This window comes from Colletotrichum gloeosporioides (genome assembly GCF_011800055.1).
Source record: "Colletotrichum gloeosporioides strain Lc1 chromosome Unknown consensus_56, whole genome shotgun sequence".
NCBI lineage: Eukaryota > Fungi > Ascomycota > Sordariomycetes > Glomerellales > Glomerellaceae > Colletotrichum > Colletotrichum gloeosporioides.
This window is the reverse complement of record NW_025544701.1, coordinates 284,824-304,887: the sequence shown is the minus strand read 5'-3', so window position 1 is coordinate 304,887 and position 20,064 is coordinate 284,824. Positions and strand designations below refer to the sequence as shown.

The 20,064-nt window shown below is 57.6% G+C and overlaps 6 protein-coding genes across 6 annotated transcripts; 4 read left to right on the top strand and 2 right to left on the bottom strand.

Annotated features, from left to right (window-relative positions):
* Positions 1-38: 38 nt before the first annotated feature.
* GCG54_00011826 (Ethanolamine-phosphate cytidylyltransferase) lies at positions 39-2,043 on the bottom strand (the record flags this gene model as incomplete). The annotated part of the gene is made up of 5 exons (XM_045411718.1): positions 39-182; positions 614-877; positions 930-1,704; positions 1,761-1,878; positions 1,944-2,043. 5 exons carry the CDS (start codon positions 2,041-2,043, stop codon positions 39-41), a joined length of 1,401 nt encoding a protein of 466 aa, XP_045262316.1.
* Positions 2,044-3,390: 1,347 nt separating this feature from the next.
* GCG54_00011825 (putative phosphoglycerate mutase) lies at positions 3,391-4,592 on the top strand (the record flags this gene model as incomplete). The annotated part of the gene is made up of 3 exons (XM_045411717.1): positions 3,391-3,543; positions 3,576-3,818; positions 3,870-4,592. The coding sequence occupies 3 exons, from the start codon at positions 3,391-3,393 to the stop codon at positions 4,590-4,592; spliced, it is 1,119 nt and encodes a 372-aa protein (XP_045262315.1).
* Positions 4,593-7,749: 3,157 nt separating this feature from the next.
* Positions 7,750-9,142, top strand: GCG54_00011824 (uncharacterized protein; the record flags this gene model as incomplete). The annotated part of the gene is made up of 2 exons (XM_045411716.1): positions 7,750-8,357; positions 8,416-9,142. The coding sequence occupies 2 exons, from the start codon at positions 7,750-7,752 to the stop codon at positions 9,140-9,142; spliced, it is 1,335 nt and encodes a 444-aa protein (XP_045262314.1).
* A 1,410-nt stretch (positions 9,143-10,552) lies between these two features.
* GCG54_00011823 (Nucleoporin GLE2) lies at positions 10,553-11,742 on the top strand (the record flags this gene model as incomplete). Its single annotated transcript, XM_045411715.1, has 3 exons — positions 10,553-10,819; positions 10,880-11,331; positions 11,385-11,742. 3 exons carry the CDS (start codon positions 10,553-10,555, stop codon positions 11,740-11,742), a joined length of 1,077 nt encoding a protein of 358 aa, XP_045262313.1.
* Positions 11,743-12,330: 588 nt separating this feature from the next.
* On the bottom strand, positions 12,331-13,036 carry GCG54_00011822 (uncharacterized protein; the record flags this gene model as incomplete). The annotated part of the gene is made up of 2 exons (XM_045411714.1): positions 12,331-12,810; positions 12,875-13,036. 2 exons carry the CDS (start codon positions 13,034-13,036, stop codon positions 12,331-12,333), a joined length of 642 nt encoding a protein of 213 aa, XP_045262312.1.
* Positions 13,037-18,555: 5,519 nt separating this feature from the next.
* On the top strand, positions 18,556-19,924 carry GCG54_00011821 (uncharacterized protein; the record flags this gene model as incomplete). The annotated part of the gene is made up of 3 exons (XM_045411713.1): positions 18,556-18,751; positions 18,873-19,067; positions 19,128-19,924. 3 exons carry the CDS (start codon positions 18,556-18,558, stop codon positions 19,922-19,924), a joined length of 1,188 nt encoding a protein of 395 aa, XP_045262311.1.
* Positions 19,925-20,064: the final 140 nt, after the last annotated feature.

Genomic DNA, 20,064 nt, shown 5'->3' with positions numbered 1-20,064 from the left:
GGGGGGGGAACGGATCGTTTAGGGGCGTTGCTGCTGTATCACTTGACCGCACAAATGGCGGGGAAGAGGGTCAATGGTATGTGTGGCTTGATACCGGCCGCTGCTGTCACATAGATCGTGATTGCAGGAACCGGCTTCCGCCACTTTGGACACAGGTAGTCTTGACCGCCCACTACCCTTCTCTTCGAAGCAAGTCTATGAAAGATAAGACGTCGACACTACCCGTTATCCATCTGAGACACACAGATACACAAGTCACCACTGCGGAAGATGATCATCTTGACATCTTGACAGGAACGCATCCGGGTATGTATATTTTGGCGCTTCGATCTACGTATCACGTGTTTGTGTTTTTCCCCGTCCATTCTCGGGGTCCCGGACCTGTTGAAGGCCGTCGTCGTCTCCAGCCAAACCCCCTTTGACAAAATACGCAATTAAACATGCTATCGCCTCAAAAAGAGACCATCCGACAGAAAATAAAAGTCGTCCCCCAAAATCAACAGCATTGGTATCGTCGTCCGTCAGTCTAAGCAGCCCTCTCCGCCTCTCTCTGCGCCTGTTCCTCCTCCAGAATCTCCCGCTGCCGCGCCGCCTGCTCGCCCTCCGCCTTGACGCCCTTCTTGCGCTGCCGCTCCTCGTACATGTCCCTGCTCTTCATGATACGCTGCACAATCGTCCCGGCGTTGACACCCGCGAACTCGTGCTCGCCGACCTGCCGCATGATGCCCATGTCCTTAGGGCCCGTGTACGGGTCGTAGGTGAGCGGCATGAAGGCCGTGGGGCCGTGGTATACGGCGTCCGGCGTGCCCCAAGGCAGCGACGTCAGGTACGCCTTGGTGGGCGAGAAGGGCGCGCCGAAGACGACGGCGTTGACGTACTGTACATCGTGTCAGTGTTGAATCCAGTCAATACACCAGGGGGGGCCTTACTCTGCACTGCAGCACGCAGAGGCCGCGCTCGTAAATGTTCATGATGGGATAGTTGATGCCCTTCCACTGGTTAATCACCTCGTCGTCGTGGATGCCCGCGACGACGTAGGCGGGCGGGTAGTCGCCGCCCTTGCCGACGCGCTCGTTGACGGCCTGCTCGTTGTACCACCCCTCCTGCCGCGCCAGCTCCTCCTCGGCCTCGACCACGCGGCGCAGGAACTCAATGTGCCCGCTCGAGAACAGATCGAACCCGCCGTCGACGTACACGACGCGCTGGCCCGGCTTCGGGCCCTTGCCGGGGAGGAACCGCCTGAACTCGCCCTTCTCCTCGAGGGTGGAGCCGGAGCGGGCCTCGTCGGAGGCGGACCAGAACCAGACCTCGACGCCGGGGTTCTTGCCCGTCTCGTCGGTGGCGTAGAGCTTCATGCGCTCGGCCATGGCGGCGCCCTCGGCCTCGATCTCGGCGCGGCTGGAGCCGTGGCCCTCGTCGCCGGCGAGGCGGCGCTCGAGCGACTTGATGAAGTGGGTCTTTGTGCACAGCAGCATGCGGCCGACGAGGTCGGTGGTGGAGATGCTCGGGGTGCGCTTGACGACCTTGAAGCGGCCGGCGGCCTTGACGAAGCGGTAGCAGTCCTCGCCGTCGCCGTCCGAGGTGATGTCGTCGCCGTGCACGACGTACTTGCAGCCGTAGTGGGAGATCCAGTCGAGCTGGGTGACGTAGGGGGCCCGGCCGACAGACTGGGTGACCCAGCGGCAGGCGTCGACGGCGGCGAGACTTTGAGAGTGTGTCAGCGAGAGAGGTGGATGGTATTTGGAGGGGTTCTCTCTTACCGCTCCTGCAGCGTCATGACCGTTGGGCCCTTGTTCTCGAGGATAGCTTCATCGGAGTGGACGCCGATGTACAGCTCGCTGCCCAGCTGGCGGGCCTGGACGATGGCGCCGGCATGTCCTGTCAACCCTGATGAGCATACTGACCCGCGATCGATGTCATCAGCAGTGTTTTGCGAGGCTCACCGTGGTGGAAAAAGTCGAAGCAGCCGTCGATCCAGATGCGCTCCTCCAGAATCTCAGGGGCGGGCTCGCCAGGCGGGTGCTGGGGGTCGGAGTTGACCATGATGACGACCTTGTGGTTGAGTGTTTGCTTGAAGGCTCAGAATGACATGAACCTTTTCAAGATGCCTGGGAAACCGCCTTCTGATAAAAGCAGTGCAGCTGTATCACCGTTTTCCTCCGTGACCAGATGCCAAAACCGTTTCACCGACTAGTAGAAAAGGGGGGCGGATTTCACATGAGGTTTTGGGTAATTACGTATGGAGTTAAGGTACCTTGCTGGGGGGTTGAGCTGAGGTTGACGGGCGGGCAGCAAGGTGCAAAAGTTGGGTGAGCTCGTGGCCCCCGCGATGTCCCGCTCCCGTAGCGGCGCCGCGTGATTGGCGAGGTTCCAGCGCCACCAAAGATAGCCGAGATCCACAGGAGCTTCCAGCGGCCGGCCGGCGCACACGAGCACTCCCCCACGGCGCTCACGGGGCCTCCTTCAGCGCTGCTTTCCCAGCGGCCCAGCGGTCTTTCACATGTTTGGCGGGCGATTTTAAGCTTAGCTCACCCGCTGGACGAGCTGGCGGGAGGTGTTCATTGGACCCCGTTCCGTCCCAACGGTTTCCTGTCACCAACACCGACATCAGACGGACGGGAGCGATGGAGGGATTTGCACATGTTCCTGAGCACCCTCACTTTTGTTGGTACGTCGCCTTGTTTTACGCGCATCTGCCGCGCATGCTGGTCAGCTGATGCACGATGAGGCTCTTATGATGTTCGACTGCCTCCTCAACTTCAAGCCTCCTCTTGTTGGTTCCGTGTCGAAATGGCGCATCAGGCGGGCAGACCGAACAGGTGCTCCAAAGCGGCATCTTCACCGGAAGGAGTCGACTCCAAGCGGAGCGACCGCCAATATTCCCATGTATTCCTGGATGAGCCTCACATATCATCCCTAAGTGCCCCATCAAAGCTGATTGGCATCTCCATGCACCGCTGGAACGGACGACCCAAAAACGTGGTCGGGTCCCATCCGCTGCCAATGGACCCAGTCGTCGATAAAGCAATCGAGCCCACGTGCACCGCCCTGCGCATCCATTGGCCCGCCAAGCGTCGCCATCTTCAACACCACGACCAACTTGATCTCTCAAAATCCCCAGCTCGCCGGGTTGTGCTGACTTGTTCGGACGACAGTTCGACTTTGAGCCGCGCCGGTCAGTGTTCTGGGCAAATTGCCCCGGCATGGCGCGTCAATGGTTCTTGGAAGTGACCGGGGGATCGCGAGCGGGGGCACCTCGTCGTCGGTGCTATTTATCCAGAGCTCTCCCCGCATGCGACGCTGTGATGTAGCTTCTCCAGCCAGCTTTCTCTGTCTCCCCAGCTCCATTCCTCGCGAATCTTGCGCATCCCGTCAACAACCTCCGGCAAGATGAAGGGTCTCACGCTTTCCGCCCTCCTGGCTCTCGCACCCGCGGCCTTTGCTGCGTGGCCCGAGGCCGAGGGTAAGACGATCAAGTACACGTCGGTTCCTGGATACTTTCTGCAGGACGACAACAGCACCGACCCCTCTGGTTTTGACTACGTGAGTTGGCTCGTTTTGCAAAGTGTGAACAGTTTACTGACGCGCAGAAGGCTTCCGTCAACTTTGGCCTGATCAACAGGACATACCCGACGGACAAGCACTTCGACCCCGAGGGCACCAAGACTCAATGGCAGCGTTTCGAGCGTTGGGTTCAGTACCTGACCTCGGGCTGCCGCAAGAGCGACAGCGTGTCGTACAAGCTGCTCTTCATGGGACGTCACGGTGAGGGCTGGCACAATGCTGCCGAGTCCTTCTACGGCACTCCCGCCTGGAACGTGAGTCGCATCCATGTTAATATGTATATAATCACAACTAACACGAAACAGTGCTACTGGGCTGAGCAAGACGGCAACGGCACCGCGCGCTGGGCCGACCCTCTGCTGACTCCGGCGGGTGAGGCAGAGGCGTACAAGGCGAACGCCTACTTCAAAGACCGGTTCGAGACGCAGAAGATGCCCTACTTCGAGTCCTACTACTCGAGCCCCTTGATCCGCTGCGGAATCACCGCCAACATCACCTTCGGCGACATCCCGCTCCCCGAGGACAGGCCTTTTATCCCGACCGTCAAGGAGGGCTTCCGCGAGGGCATGACGGTGCACACGTGCAACTGGCGCTCCAACAAGACATACATCCACGACATGTTTCCCTCCTACCAGTTCGAGGCGGGCTTCACCGAGTACGACGAGCTGTGGCGCCGCAACGAGAGCGAGACGACCGAGGCGCAGAACGCGCGGTCCAAGGCCGTCCTCGACGACGTCTTCCGCACCGACGACAAGACCTGGCTCAGCATCACGAGCCACTCGGGCGAGATTACCAGCCTGCTGCGCGCCCTCAACCACCGCGCCTTCCGCCTGTCGACCGGCCAGATCATCCCCGTCTTCGTCAAGGCCGAGGTTGTCGAGCCGCAGCCGGAGCCGACCTTCGCGGCGCACGAGCCCTACCCGACCTGCACCAGTCCGCCGATCACCAGCAACGCCGCGCAGGGATGTGTGTGCTCGACGGCTACGTCGGCGCTTCTCCCGGCAGCCACGCTCATGGCTGCGGCGTAGGTGACGCGTAAGAGGCTTGGAAAATGGTAACGAGATAGTCTCGATAGTGTTAATGTAATGACAATGATCAAACTCAATGACATGCGAATGCGTGTCACCACGCGAATGAGGCGCTGCCAATGGCATCTGAAGCAGCCGGTTGAGACCGTAGAACGATGTGAAGCGAGCCAAGTGCGTCCAAAGCAGCGGCTTCGCCACGTGAGAGCCCCTGGGATGGTGGACAGAAGAGGCTTCAACTTCCAATACCAACTTGGAGCTCGAAGGACAGGCGTCGGAGTCTGTGGAGGATCATAACTCTTCGGTGGTTGCCTAGGTGGAAGGCGGTGGCGGCAATTGACGACATTGGCAACCTGGCAAGAGAACAACGAGGCGTTGATTCGTCGCGTAGGAATTAAGGAAGGGTGACATTGAAGGGTGGTATTCCCAGCTGGATCGCTGGAGAGTCGCAGCCTCCACGTGGTACTCGAGCTTCTGGAATGTTTCAGGATCGAAGCGGAAGAAGTTGAGCAGCGGTACGGGGAAGAGAGGCATGTGCTCTGTGTAGCTCGGCGCTTTGGGCGCTGCGCGGACTATTTCGAGGGAGGGTAGCTCATCTACTGTCGTCGACGGTGCGGTCTGGCGATCTGTATTGGCCCAGAGTATGTGCGCATGCCTGTGCTTAGAGCGTTGATAATGGTGAGAGTCGTCCTGTTATTGGGCAATGGGCATTTTGCTGCTTGCTGTTGGTGCTGTTTTAATGGTTGCCCTCGGATGGTGGTTTTGGGTGTTGGGAGGAAAAGAGTTTCACGATAGATTCAGCCCTGAGTAGTCGTCGTCCCCTCGACGAGGGAGCACTGGAATGCAGCAACGATGGAAAGCTTAGCACGGCGAAGGAATGTGTGAGCAGCGCGGCCTAGAACCCTTCCACCGGCCATCGGCGTTTCCATTGTCTGCCTGCCGATCAACCCAAGCCATGACGAGTACTAGCTAGGTCTTTGTGGATGATTTTGAACACGAGGGCGAAGACTGCCACGCGGTGCCTCCCAGATTCCGTTCGCGGCCATTCCCTCTCGCAAAGTTCTGGCGCCTGGCCCAGCGACGGGCGATTCTCGCTTGGAACGCGACTGGCGCAAGCCCCATTGTCCGTCCCAAATTCCCGGTGCATCGGGCGTCCCATTTGGGATCTTCAGACGTCCGGAATGGGATGTCCCTGGCTGGGGGAATTACGGCCACAACCAGCTGCGCTGGAATTGCCTCACGGCGAACACATCAGCCAGATTGCCGGGCGAGAAAACAGGCGGGATCGCAGGGATGGACGCGGCTGGGCGGCGATGGTGGTGCGGCCGGGACTGAGTCGATTGGCGGTGGAAGCTGATGTTGTTTGGCGTTTGGGCCATGCAATCCTCTCTTTTCCTCCGGATCCCAGGGCATGTCGAAATGAGATGGATGCTAGGAAAGAGTCGTGTTGTTTTTCTGTTGTTTTCCCGCGCGGTGCGAGGCCAATTGGCTCTGTTCCTATTCCACCGTCTTCCCTCTACACTAACGCAAGGCACCGCACCTAAAAAGGGACGCCACTCTTGCATCTGCAACTTTGACTGGCGTTGGCGCTTTTCGCTCTTCTTCCGAGTTCGCGACCTGTACCAGCACCTGCACCTGCACCTGTACCCCTCGACCGACCGCACCTACCGCCGTACCTTTTACTTGCGGATAGGTCGCCAGATAAAGCTCCGATCCCCGCCCGGCCACAGGGTCGCAGAAGCACAGCACCCAACCGCGTCGCTCAAGCCATCCTGCAACACTCGCCTTTCAGCAGCACCGCATCGCCGCTCCAACGTTGATGCGAACGGACAAAACAGCCATCCGCACAGCTGGAGCTCAGTCGAACGACCTCGCCGGCGGTCTGTCTAAGACATCCGTACCACAAACTGAGGAAACTGAGGGACCTGTACGACAGAAAGCCAGCCTCCAGTGGCCAACTTGCTCCATTCGCCCCGGACATCATAATAAAGGACCCTGCAAAACAACACACACCTAACCCACAAACAACAAGGGGAGGGAAGAAATATAATTAACTCTCACACACTCACACGACATTCTGGCCCTCGCCTAGAATTCAACCCCCCGTCCAAACCCTCGTCTGACGACCGCCCTTCGACAGCATTGAGTCCTTGAAGCGTCCACTCTCCCACGTTTTGCCCTACCTTACGGATACTCCGCCGCTCAGAATCAGAGCAGCGAAAAACACTCCGATAATACGATTGATTACCGACCCTACCTACGCAGAAACTGGCCCTTGGCGATCCTGCGACCTTGTCATCCACCCGCATCAACTTGCCCGCCTCACAGCCTGGTCCGGAAACCCGCCAATATTCACTGTTTCTCGCACTCCAAACTCGTGTCTGCCTCCTCATCGACTCGTCGTCGTCTCCAGTCTTCATTAAACTCAACCTGCAGGGCGTTCATTAGCATTCGACCCCCAATTTGTTTGAACCGCAGCCTGCATCAAAACGAGCAGCAAGGGGCTTCGTGCTAATCTTACAAACCCATATCCGCCCTATGCTATTCATCGGCGTCAGCACTTGAGCCCATCCCGCTGCCCATCTGATCCCACCTTGCAGCAACCTTCTGCCACCAGAAAACCTGGAAAAAAAGTGGCGTCAATCTTTCTGGCGACCAACCGGAACGCGGGCAGCACGTCTGAAAGGCAAAGCAGGTCACCGAAACGCAAGTCATAGTGCGAAGCAAGGGGCTCCCGCAAGCGAAAGCAAAAGCACCAACACACCAGCTGAAAGCCTGTCACCTGCCCGAGCCTTGCAGCGGGAAAGAGAAAGGAACTGCAGACTATTATTGCTTAGCAAAAGAGTCAGCCGGTACCTACGGGCACAGCAAACAACATTGGGCCCGTCACATCCATCTCTCTCGGCACCACCTCATCAAACCCGCCGGACCAATACCGCCTCGCCTTGCCCACGCCAAAACCGCCCGCCGATCGAATCGGCCCCTCGTCCGCCCTCCTTCGCCGGACTCCTGAACCTGGTCTGGCCCTGAGGTCTGAGGTCTGAGGTGCTCCTCCGCTCTCCATCCCTCCCTGACGAATCCCGTCCACCCCCGTCTCCGTCGACCCTCCTTACCTCCCTCCAGACAGAGGTCCTCCAGGCCCCCCATTCCATTCAAAGACATGCAGCGATCCGGCGCAACACCTGCAACTGCAAATGCACCCTTCTTCTCGACTTCCTTCTTCTCCTCGTCCTCCTCAAAGTCCCGTCCAGGCACATCATCAGGTGACCAGCAGCCACCGCAGCAGTCGCAGTCGCAACCCCCTCCTCAGCCCTCGCCCTTCTCCCCGCCGCCGCTACAATATCCCGCCGGTCCCAACGTCCTGACCAAGGATCGCAAGAGCTCCTTCGGCCGCAAGCCTTCCTTTAGCTCTCCCTCCAAGTCCTCCAAGCGACGTGCGAATAGCTCCAGCTCCGGTGGAGGAGGCAATGTCGTAGTCACCGACCGAAACGTACCCCCCGCCCTTCCCGACTTTGCCCTCGCCGCCGCTGCGAAGATCACCCGCGACGCCGACAACATACAAAGCCCCGCCTCCGCCGACAGCTTCTCCAAGATGCTCAGCCGCACACATACCGGCTCAGCGAGCCTCGCCCCCGACCGTCTGCAGCCCCCGCCGGCTTCTGCGACACATCCCAACATGTGGCAGTCGAGCGAGTCTGTCGTGCTGCATATGCAGATGCAAGAGATTGCAAACAAGAGGATATCCACCTTGGACTACATCCGCAAGGCGTAAGGCTTCTCTCTGCCCCTCCTTGCTGTTCTTCCTTACTAATTGCTATATGGACAGACACGAAGGCCGCGTGTACTGGTTCAACACTATCCTCTTTGACAAGCCCGACCTCCAACGCATGCCCTCTTTTGACCAACGAAAGCTCGCCCGCCGCGCCACGAACTACCTCCTCCTCGGCCTCTCCCTGCCTACCATTGTCGATCTCTACGCAAACACCCCCATTGAGTTCCTGCGAAGCCTGAACAATCTACTCCAAGAATTCGAGTCGTTCCAACAGCTCCACGGAGAGGGCGGCAGCTCTACGAGCTCATTGTCGCGGGCACGCTTGCCACAGATGTTCCGTCGTCAAGGCGGAAAGTCACGGCGCAGCGCAAGTAGCGCCAACGACTTCAGCTCTTCCGGGGACGGCGCCGATGGAGGCATCGGTTCTTCTGGGAGCGCGAGCGCCAGCGTCATGTCCTTTGCGTCCAGCGACAACGACCTGCTCCCTGGCGAGGTTTACACTCATCTCCTCACACCATCCTTACCGTTCGAGCCGGACTTTTTTGAGACATTCGCGACACTATGCGAGGTGCTCATTGACGTTTACACGAGGGTCTTGACGCTGGTGCCCACGCCCAGAGAGACGACGGCGCCGGTAGCCGAGCTATTCGCAAAGGCCGATGCCAAGGTGCGCAAGATTATTGTGCAGGGTGTTGTCAAGGAGTTTGAGGACAGCAGCAGAGCACACATCAAGACCGAAGTTGCCAACATTGGCAAGGTGGTTCTCGGCGGACTAATGTGACGGAACGATATAAGGAGTCATGTCTGGTATGACCTGCATTTTTATGGAGTTGGAATGGCCTTTTTATGAGACATGGCAGAGGTCGGCGCAGGGAACTTCACGTCGGGACTTCAGATATACCACATTTTGATGTTGTTTATTGCTACCTATATACCTATGACCTGGACCGAAGATCCAAAGACCAACTAATCCAAACCATTGATAAAAGAGATTTAAGAAAAAGTTCATCAGATACCATAACGCATATTTTTGTCGCTCACATTGGCGGACCCTAAGGCCTCTCACCGTCAGTGCTTGACTCTATATTGGTGATCATCATCGAACTTGAAAAATAGTTTGAAACAGGGATCTTGTCGGCTCAGGGTATCATAGACGGGGAGACTTCCCACGAAGTCCAGAGTGTAGGTGTCTAACCCTTTGCGAACCAGACAAGAACCCGTGAGTTCTGGTGTGAGCCCCCCTCGCGCCGAGAATAAGCCCCATCGAGTAATCCCGCCCCCGTGAAGGGACGAGCAATCGCATAACTATCGATCTCGACGAAAGACTCCTCCGACCGACCCTTGAATTCGCCCGGCAAGCGACCTCCCCACGCGGCCGCCCCGTCACCGAAGAGCCCTCTCGTCCCATCCAAAGCACACCACCCCTCAGATCCCAAGCGCGGACTCATATCTTCATCCATGGGGTCTCGGAACGAGGGAACGGGGCTTCGAGAAGGGTGCAGAGGAGCCGCGACGATGTAGCGACGGGGCAGGGCGGAGGGGGAGAGCCATTGTGTCCGGACGCAGGTCTTGGAGGTCAGCCGCTGTGCTTCTATGGCGGCGCGTTTCCGCGGCGTTTTGCCTTCAACCCCGAAAGGAAGAAGTAACGTGTGTCCGGGGACTTTCTCCCAAAGCTGCCGGGCTACAAAGAGCCCGAGACGTTTTGAGGCGTCTCTGTTTGTGAGCTTCGATGGCGATTTGTCGGGCGAGGAGGGTTGTAGAAGAGAGAAAGCAAAATGCGAACCAGAGCTTTCAAGATTTTGTTTTAAATACCAATGGGAGAAAAAAAAAGTTGCTTGGGTGGTGGGGCGTCGTGGCTGTAGTGGGGCCGATGTGGCTTTGGCGCTGCAGCTACCCAGGTACGGCAGGCACGGTAGGCACCCAGCCTTGTGGCTTTGCAGCCAATCGAAGGGCGACCTCACTTTTCGCATCGCGACTGCCTTTCTCAGTGCTTCCCCTGCCTAGAAGATTCCTGGACCTCACCCAGCAGCTATTTGAAGCTGAGGCCGACCCTCTTTCCAGATCTCCAAATACAGCACCCGCTCTCGATCAAGACCGGTGCAGCTTTGATTTTCTCGACCGACCATCCGACCGACGAAAAGCTCTTTCCTCTTCTGTCCAACAAAAGCAGACCGACTATTCAACGGCTACCATGTCCGGCCTGTTTGGCTCCGCGGCCTCATCGACGCCGTCCAACACGGTCGGCGATCTCAAGCAGGACGTTGCGCTCAACAACCCTCCCGAGGACAGCATTTCCGACCTCGCATTCTCCCCGAACCAGAACCAGACCAGCGACTTCCTGGCCGTCGCGTCTTGGGACAAGAAGGTCAGAATATACGAGATTGCCCAAAATGGCCAGAGCGAGGGAAGGCACGCGTACGAGCACGACGGACCCGTCTTGAACTGCGACTTTTCCAAGGTACGAATGCACATTTCTCGGCATCTCTGTCCATCGCAAGAGCTAACATCATCTCTATAGGACGGCAGTAAGGTTCTCTCCGGTGGCGCCGACAAGGCCGTCAAGGCCTGCGATCTCGGCAGCCAGCAGACCATCAAGATTGGCGATCACGAGCAGCCCGTCAAGTGTGTTCGTTTTTTCGACTCGGCCAACGGCACCATGGCCGTCTCCGGCTCTTGGGACAAGACGGTCAAGTACTGGGACATGCGATCGCCCACACCCGCCGCTACGTTGACCTGCCAGGAGCGCGTGTACTCGATCGATGTGCGCAACGACCTGCTCGTCATCGGCACCGCCGACCGCTACATCAACGTTGTCGACCTCAAGAACCCGACCAAGTTCTACAAGACCCTACAGAGCCCGCTCAAGTGGCAGACCCGTGTTGTTAGCTGCTTCACGGACGCCGCCGGCTTTGCCATTGGTAGTATCGAGGGCCGCTGCGCGATCCAGTACGTGGAGGACAAGGATGCTAGGTACGTTTGTGCAAGACGCGATTTGGAAAGACATCCGACTGACAGGTGGACAGCTCCAACTTTTCCTTCAAGTGCCACCGCGACCCCCCGGCCAACAACATCACAAACGTATACGCCGTCAACGACATCTCCTTCCACCCCGTCCACGGCACATTCTCGACCGCCGGCTCCGACGGAACCTTCCACTTCTGGGACAAGGATGCTAAGCATAGGCTCAAGGGATACCCCAACGTCGGCGGCAGCATCACGGCGACCACTTTCAACAAGAACGGCTCCATTTTCGCGTACGGCATCAGCTACGACTGGAGCAAGGGATTCCAACATAACACGCAGGCGTATCCCATCAAGGTCATGCTACACCCCGTGCAGGCGGACGAGTGTAAGCCTCGCCCTACCATGAAGAAGCGATGAACGAACTAGGGGCGGATAATGGGGGAGTGTTTTGAGATTTGGTCCTGCATATTGTGCGAATGCAGACAGAGATAGCAGCCAGACTAGAGCCTGGGAAAGCGAGAAATTCTTTACACGCCGGGGGATTTTGCGTACTGTACGAGCCGAGAAATCAAGTGCTGCGAGAAGCAGTTATTATTATGGAAATCGCGTGTTGGACTCGCGACTGGGAGTCTAAGGCACAGGGCGATCGATACCACAAATTGGCAATCAAAAGCAACATTTATAATCAGAGCACGCACGTCACATTTTAAGTGAAGGGATGGTGATTTGAGATCCGTTTAAGATCCAGCTTTGAGTCGTAGAATTGATCATGCTTCTCGTACCCAGTATGATGTCTGTCTCCCTTAATCCTCCCTCCCAATGAAGTTGCAGCTTGCTTATTAAACCAATATGAGTGACCAAAAAAAAAAACCTGCTGCAGCCGCTATCCGAGCGAGCAACAACCCTTTGATGACTAGAATAAACCCAACCGCTTTGCATTTGTAGTGTTCACATCATGACATATTCATTCCCTCCCCATTTTTCATCTTCGTCTGTACTCCCGCTTTAGAGGGCAGCTTTCCTGCCAACAACGTCATCGACGAGACCCTTCCACAGATCCCTCAGACCAGGCTGGTGCGCGTCCTCAGTGGCCTCGCCCTCGTGCGCCCACTTGAGCTCGACGCCGTCGACGCCAAAGGCCTCGACCTCGGTCAGGGCGGCGGCGGTGGTGACGTTGTCCGGGTTGGCGGCGACGACGGAGATCTCGGGCTTGGAGAGGGGCAGGTCCTCGGCGAGGGTCTGCTCGTAGAGGGACTGGTGTTTTGTGGTGAAGGAGTCCGGGAGGAGGGGCATGCGCATGCCGGCGAACTCGTTTGCGGCGGGGGCGGCGTCGAAGGAGGCGGGGAGGACGGTGAAGTCCATTGAGGCGAGGGCGGGAGAGGCAGACGCGGGAGAGGAGGAGAAGGTCTGCATGCGGCGGTGGGCGGGAGATGTGCGGGTTGGTTGGGGGGTTGGGCGGTGGGTTGTTGTGAGGGAGCGGGTGGACTGAGGATTTGTGTTAGTGGGATCGTGGTTGGCATCATTGTGAGCTACAGCGGGGAACGCTTACGTCTTCAGAGCGGTTCTTGAGGAGCTCTGCGTACTTGGGCATGAGGACGGCGCCCTGGTTCACGTTGTAGTGAGACTCGAGGAGGCCGGAGGAGCGGCTGGCTGTCGCGGCCGAGTTGATGGAGCGGGCGAGCTTCGCGACGGGGGCGGTGATGCGTGACATTTTTGGTAAAAGCTGATTTCCGGGATCTGCTATGTGTGTGTTTGGAGGTTTGGTGTTTGTCACCGGAGGAGATGGACTCGAGGTGTTGGATATGGATGTACGAGAGATGCAAGTTGGACGGACGGATGGGAGCTGGCTGTTGGAGAGGAGGGAGGGGGAGATGCACGGCAGATATACGCACGGAAGGGAGGAAGGGGAACGGGGGTGGGATTTGGGAGCTTCTTTTCGACACGGATGGACACACACGCACTCACACACAGGCACACGCATGCTGCAGATGAGGGGAGGGGGACCGCCCTTGGTTTCCTCTGTCTCTCATCTCACACACCACACCCCTGGTCTGGAACTTGGACGGGATGGGATGGGATGGATGGACGAGGTGGGTTGGGAGTGAGTTTGGCCAGCTGCTGGGTTCGGGGATGGGACGAGATGGGAACGGGGAGTAGCGGCGGCGGAGGCGGCCAAACCATCCCTCCCCCGTAGGTGAGGTCAAGAGCTTGGAGAGAAAATGTTTGGGTGTAGGTACCGTTACTTGGGAGGTTCAGAGACGGGGGAGGATACATGTCCTGGCGGTGGTTGAGGGGAGCAAAGTGGATGTACCCGGAGGTCCGGCGACGGGCGGCCGGCGTGCCGGGAGTTGGGACTGTGGAGAGCGACCCAGAGAGGGTGGCCCTGGTGTTGAGAGGTACCTGCCGGGCGGGCAGGGGGGTGTGGAGGCCAGTACCTGTTAGCTAAGACGCCCTGTATTGTTGGGGAGGGATCCAATCACGATCAGCAGGGGAGTTTATTTGGTTGGCGGGGGATGTACGTGTCGGCGGTGATGTACATGATTGTGGTGTGTGTGTCTGTCTCTCTCTGTGTCTGCATGCACGCCATGTTATGCTTTCTGCTCGTCTTGTAGTGTACTCAGTAACTGCTGCATTGGATAGTGCGGTGAGTTGAGGATAAGCAGTAGCAGCAGCAGCAGCAGCAGTAGTTGCAACTTTCATCCAGTCTCCTCCCGGATGCATTTGCGCCAGAGCAGAGTAGTCTTGGTGTGGCGAACATCACGGTCGAATGTCTCTGCAGAGCGCCGACAGTTGTTTGTAAAAATGGCACTATTATACAATGGAATCTGGGAAGAGCTGGCGAGGGAAAACGCCCGATCGATGCGGGCGCGTGAGCTGAGGACGGGAGGGGAATGGTGCGGTTTTGGTGGGCGTGGCATGCGATCTCTGCCGCGACCGCTGGATGTTGCTGCTACGCTACCACGCTACACCACACTGTGTATCTGGATCTGGATTCGTGCGGGAGAACGAGTCGCTCTCAGTCTCTCCTGGGTGGCGCATTGCTCGTCCTCTGTTGGAGAAGAGAAAAAGATGGAACGGCTTCCGTTTGCAGAGCTGAGTTGCGGTGTGGGGGTTGGAACCAGCTCCAGTGAGGCAAGAAGAGAACAGGGCATAGCGGTCAAGACTCGGGATTCCTCTGGTGAGAGTTGGCCGGGTCGGTCAGCACGACAGGCCTGTTCAGGTCAGATCAGGTCAGATCAGGTCAGGGTCGGGCTCAGGTACACAGATACACGGTCGAGAACTGAGGCATTGCTTCGTGACCCTGCCAAGGCGGGTGACGGACGGGATGTAGTGTCTGCGTTGCCATAGCGTGTGTGTGAGAGCATCAGCAACGAACACCGAACACCCACCCACCCACGACTTGGAGGAGATAGCCCACGCTATCCAAACAAATGCGATGGGTCTTGGTCTAATTTAGGCCTGGTTATCTGCGAACTGGCTTTCGCGGGTGTCAGATTGTCAGATTGGGAGGCAAAGAAGGGACCTCTACCTTGTCATGTTGTGACAAGAGGAATGACGAGGCGGGAGGCGGTTTCCGAGAGAGAGAGAGAGAGAGAGAGAGAAGAGCGAACATCAGACAGACACGTTCCAACGGGTTTCCCTGACTGGACTGGACTAGGCTAGGAGCAGGGAGCGAGAGCGCGGGCAATGCTGATAAGAAACGGGCTGGATTCTAGACAACTCAACAGAAAGTAGAGACATATTCCTGCCTTGACGCTGGTGGTGGTGATGGACAGGCGTAGCACCAGTCAAGGACTCAAGTCATGGACCCCCGTCGCATGAGCAGCGTGCGTGTCTGGTTTCCACCATCTCTTGCTGTTCTGGGTTCTTGTTTATGGGTTGTTGATTTCTGCTTTGGTGGTCGAATCAGGGGTTGTCTGCTCATGGAAATGCTTGTTGAGCTGAGCTGCTGAGCGGTAGGAACAGAGGCTGTGTTGTTCGTACGAATAGGTACCGCAGTACAACTGACTGAGGTGACAGTTGAGCTGGGGGGAACTCGAGGCGAGCAGGGCCATAAGCCCAGCGCCTTGCCAGTCCACCGCTGTGCTGCCCTGCGCTGGGTGTCACTTGTCACTGAAAGTTGTCAACCCCCCTACCAGAAACCCAAAAAAGCTTCGAGACGTTGAGGAGCTTGGGCCACTGCGGGTCCACCCCGGCACATGCGCCTTGCTTCCCGTCTCCACCACACCTCTTTTTCTTTTTTTCCGCCTAGCAGCACGTTTGGAGCGTGTGAGTGTGGTGGGAGCTGCTTGCTGCCAGTTGGTGCGGTGCGCTCCAACACAGCACAGCTGCGCAACGCAACGCAACAAACCAGTGACACACAGCTTGCACCTTTGGCGCAATCATCTCACCTCACCTCACCTCACCCACGAACACACCAGAGAGCTAAAGCACGCCGGGTCTGCCGCTTGAAGATTGTTGACCGAGAGGCGCATTGGCGGCTTGACATCGTCTCCCTCTCCCTCCCCTCTCTTTCGTCACCATCGTTTCTGCTGCTCTCGAGTGGACTTGGCAAATTTTCCTAGAGGTTTCCTCAAGCAACCTCGATAAGGCGGGAAATTTCCTACGAGTCTGGACAAAAGCCCTCCGAAAATGGGTTGGTTTGGCGGGCACCGGATGCTTTCCCCTAGGTACGCATACCTCCCCTGTTCCCAATCCAAGACATCACTCGGCGCTAGTCTTGGAGCTCCCTGCGCCGTACCTGCGACCCCATGATCGCCCGCATCGGCTGGGCATGCCTTGATGGGGTTCCCGTTCCTGTCTGTCTCTGCTCTGCTCTGGCTATCTGCGATATCTGTCTGGGCATGTACTGGACACACCAACCTGAAGCACGGTACATTGACATTGACCCTGACATTGACACTGGCAGGTTCTGGAAGCGGTCGAGGGGCCAAGCAGGGAGACGGCGGCGATCATTGCATCTCGAGGCAAAACCAGAAACAAGATCCCCCGGCTTCGAGAGATTACCAGCGTTTGCCAACCGTTAAAAGCATAAATTAATTGGCAGGCTGGTGAGCAGGGCGAGCGGACAGGGCTCGACGTCCCTCTGAAGCTGGCAGAGTACCACGCAGTCACGCAGTACCAGAGCTGGCGGCTCCTTTCCCTCACCGCTTGGGGTCGGGGGTGTCCAGGTTCGTCGAATCATCCTGGAAATGCGTCCGCCCTGATTGGCCGGGCTGCTGGACGATCGGCGCATGGCCAGATCGTTGGGAACCACCCCCGTTCCACCTCCCACGTCGCTCGTCCTGCCCTTTTTCCTTAGGTTCACAGTGTTGATGTTTCTGTCCAGTAACTGTGGGCTTCTCCAACCCCACTCGCTCCACCCAGCGCAGCGACTCCGTCAAGACTCAAGAGTCAATACTTAGTACACGCAAGACCGCACCGGGAACCATCCCGACTGCAACGACTCAGGACCACCACCCCGACCGGCGCACTTTGGCTACGTCGGCGGGATAAGCAACAGCGAACGACGGTTGCAACCTCGGAGTAAACGGCATTCCTGCTGCTTCGCTGTTCACTCGCCTGTCCACTCAATCCACCGTCGCACACCGGGAGAAGGAGCTTATGCAAGCTACACTTCAGACGGCGTCTCGTCCTTCGTCCTGTCCTCGACTTCCGCGCGACGGGTCTGCTCGAAACTCGGCGATACCTCACCTCATCAGATCATCGCGGTGACGAAATCGTTGGGGATACCATGGCACCGGTGATGGTGACGAAGAGTGGAGGGATGATGAGCTGCTGCCGCCGGGGAACGGCGGCCCTCTCTGCCAGACTTTCTTGATTTCTGATACCCGCGCGACGCAGGAGCAGCATCAGCGTTGACAACAGCTCAGAGATGTGGAAAGAACTGTCGCCGAAGTTCAGATCCATCCGTGGCCGTGGGGGTGTACGGTAGCGCGCTCTCTCTTCTAACCCTTCGGACAATTTTCCCAGGACCAAAGCGAGTCTGTGCGAGGGTGAAGGGAAGGGAGCACCACCACGCGTGGACTTGCGCTTTCTCCAACGCCCAGCGCCATTTCTTGCTGCAACTGTATTTTTAGTACCTCTCTCTGCTTTACCTTCTTCCGGGCGAGAGGCCGTGCGACAGGACACGCGGTGGTTCGGGGGGTTTCCTGTCTGCTGGGCTGGACGCCGTAAGGCCCTTCAAGGCAAACGCCAGCCCTGCCGGCTAGCGGGAGGCCCTTCGTGGCTGGGGGCAAAGATGCAAATCGCCGTCCGAACCAGGAGCGAGTTCGAGATTCACTGTGCTACCAGGGCTTGAAGTTCGGGTGGCTGACTTTGGCAGACGCCTCGCCTGTGTCCGGCCCAGCCCATTCTATACTCTGAGATTGCTTATAGGTAGGTATGGTGGCGATTGGCGATTGAGGACGCGCTTCAAAAGGTTGATAAATGTCTTTTGATTTGGCCCCTATGCGCATGCATACTGTATGCGAATGCAATGCCTGTCTCTAGGAAGGCATGCGCATGCGAGATAGAGAGATAAGAAAGGTCTCTGGCCATGTTTGAGATTCGCAACACGCGATTGGCATCTTGGCTTGGATACGCGGGTTGGCGAGTGAGCGAGGCGAATGGGAGGCGGTCGATTTGTGCACGTCTCACCGCTCATTCCGTCCTGATATGAGTGGCCGGCCTCGATTCACAGTGTCCTGCATATCGAACGCGGACAGGTCGTGGTTGTTTACCTGCTGCGACGACGTGCGACAAGCTACTCGCTGACCACGCAGGGGAGGGGAAAGGGATGTTTCTCGTCATGGTATGTAATCGGCATCACCGCCGACTTCATTGGATTCATCTGCTCGCGTGGGGTTTGCTCAGGGGTTGACTTGCATCCTCCTGACGGGCCGGGCCTGGGGCGTGTAAGTGTGTAAGGAGTAGTATGTGGTGTGTACAGTGTTGCTCTCTCTTGTGATGTTGATCGTTGGTTACACCATCGTTAAACGGGCAGATCCCTCCTTCGTTATTTTTGACGTCTTCGTCACCGAACGCCCCCCAAATCCCAAATGGGGTGGAACGGTCCAATCAACGCTGGGCCCGCGCCCACGCGAGGGTTCAAAAATAAGCATTTCGTAGACGAGAGAAAGGAAAGTGGATATTCTTCAACAGAAGCATCGCAAAACCAGGGACCTGGAACAGAGACGTCGGACGACGTTCAACGGGTCGAAGGTCGCAAACGCCGAGGGGAGGGTCATTATGGAAGCTCGGTCTCCGAGCTCAGCTCCGGCGGCGACGACGTCGACGCCAGGCGCAGCACCAGGACCAGCAGCTACGACAGAAGGGGAGCCATCGGCTCCGGGGTTCGTGTCGCTCGGCATGGTCGTGCTGGACGAGATCCGCTTCCCGGACGGGAGGGTTTTGAGGGATGTTGCCGGCGGATCCGGGTTTTACAGTGCGTTGACGTTTGGCCCTTTCTTTTGCAGATCTGTGGCATATTCATGGCTTTGGTATATCCAAGGGGAGGGGTGTGTGTTTGTCTTTGGCTGATGTGAAATGTTGCTGTGCTTGTACAGGTACCCTCGGAGCTCGACTCGCTGTTCCGCGGGAGGACGCCGAGACGGTATGTTGCCTCGTCGTGGCCGGTGACGACTTCCCGGCGTCGGTAGTGGAGCAGATCGAGGCTTGGGGCGTGACGGCGCGGGTGCAGAAGGTCGAGGGGAGGTTGTCGACGAGGGGGCTGTTGGTTTACGAAGATGATGTCTTTGGGAGTTGGTTCTGATCGCCTTCTGCCCTGGGAATGGTGAAGAGCTGACTGTGTGGTTTTTCAGAAAAGACATTTCGATATACGACGTCGCCTCTCCGGCCGAGTGTTGAGGAGCTTCCGGGTTATTTGCGTCGTGCCTCCGTCATTCATACGTTAGCAGCGCCGGAGGATGCGAAGCAGCAAGTTGCCGCACTGTTTGGGGATGGCTATAGTCAAAGACTGCCAGACCGTCCTCTCTTTGCCTGGGAACCTTCACCACTGCATTGTGACGGGGCATGGAAAGACCACCTGGACGCCGGGCACTTTGTCGATGTTCTATCTCCCAACGACAAGGAGGTCGTCAAGATGATGACTCCCCAGGTGGAGGAGGGACCGTGGGATAAAGGCCTGGTCGAGCGGGCTGCCGCGCTCATCTCGGGCGAGGAAAGTCGCCAGAGGGACCCGGAGCGGCAGCGGCGATGGACTACGGTGGTGCGGTGCGGAGAGTACGGTTGCCTGACGATTCCTAGGGCCTCCGCGCCGGTCTGGCTTCCTCCATATCACGATATTGGGTCAGATAAGGTCGTCGACCCAACTGGAGCTGGGAACGCATTTCTCGGGGCCTTTGCCGTTGCGTACAAGAAGACGGACGATGCGGTTCTTGCGTCTGCGTATGGCGCCGTGGCGGCTAGTTTTGTGATTGAGCAAATGGGGCCGCCGAAAAGGGAGGTCGTGAACGAGAGGGAACTGTGGAATGGCGAGGAGTTTGGGAAGAGGTTGGAAGCATATAAAACCAAAGCCAAGACGTGGGACACCAGCGTCGTAAGTTGTCACTTCAGGAGCAACTCGGCCTGGGCTGAAGGAAAGGAGCTGTTCCAGTAGGATCCATAGGTGGGTATCAAGACTCGTCTATTTTGTGTGTTTTTATATCTCTTTTCCCAAAAGTAAAAATCCGTAATCATGCATGAAAAACATCGTCTCTCAGTTTCTGCCCCTATTCCGTTCACATTGCCCACCTTCAC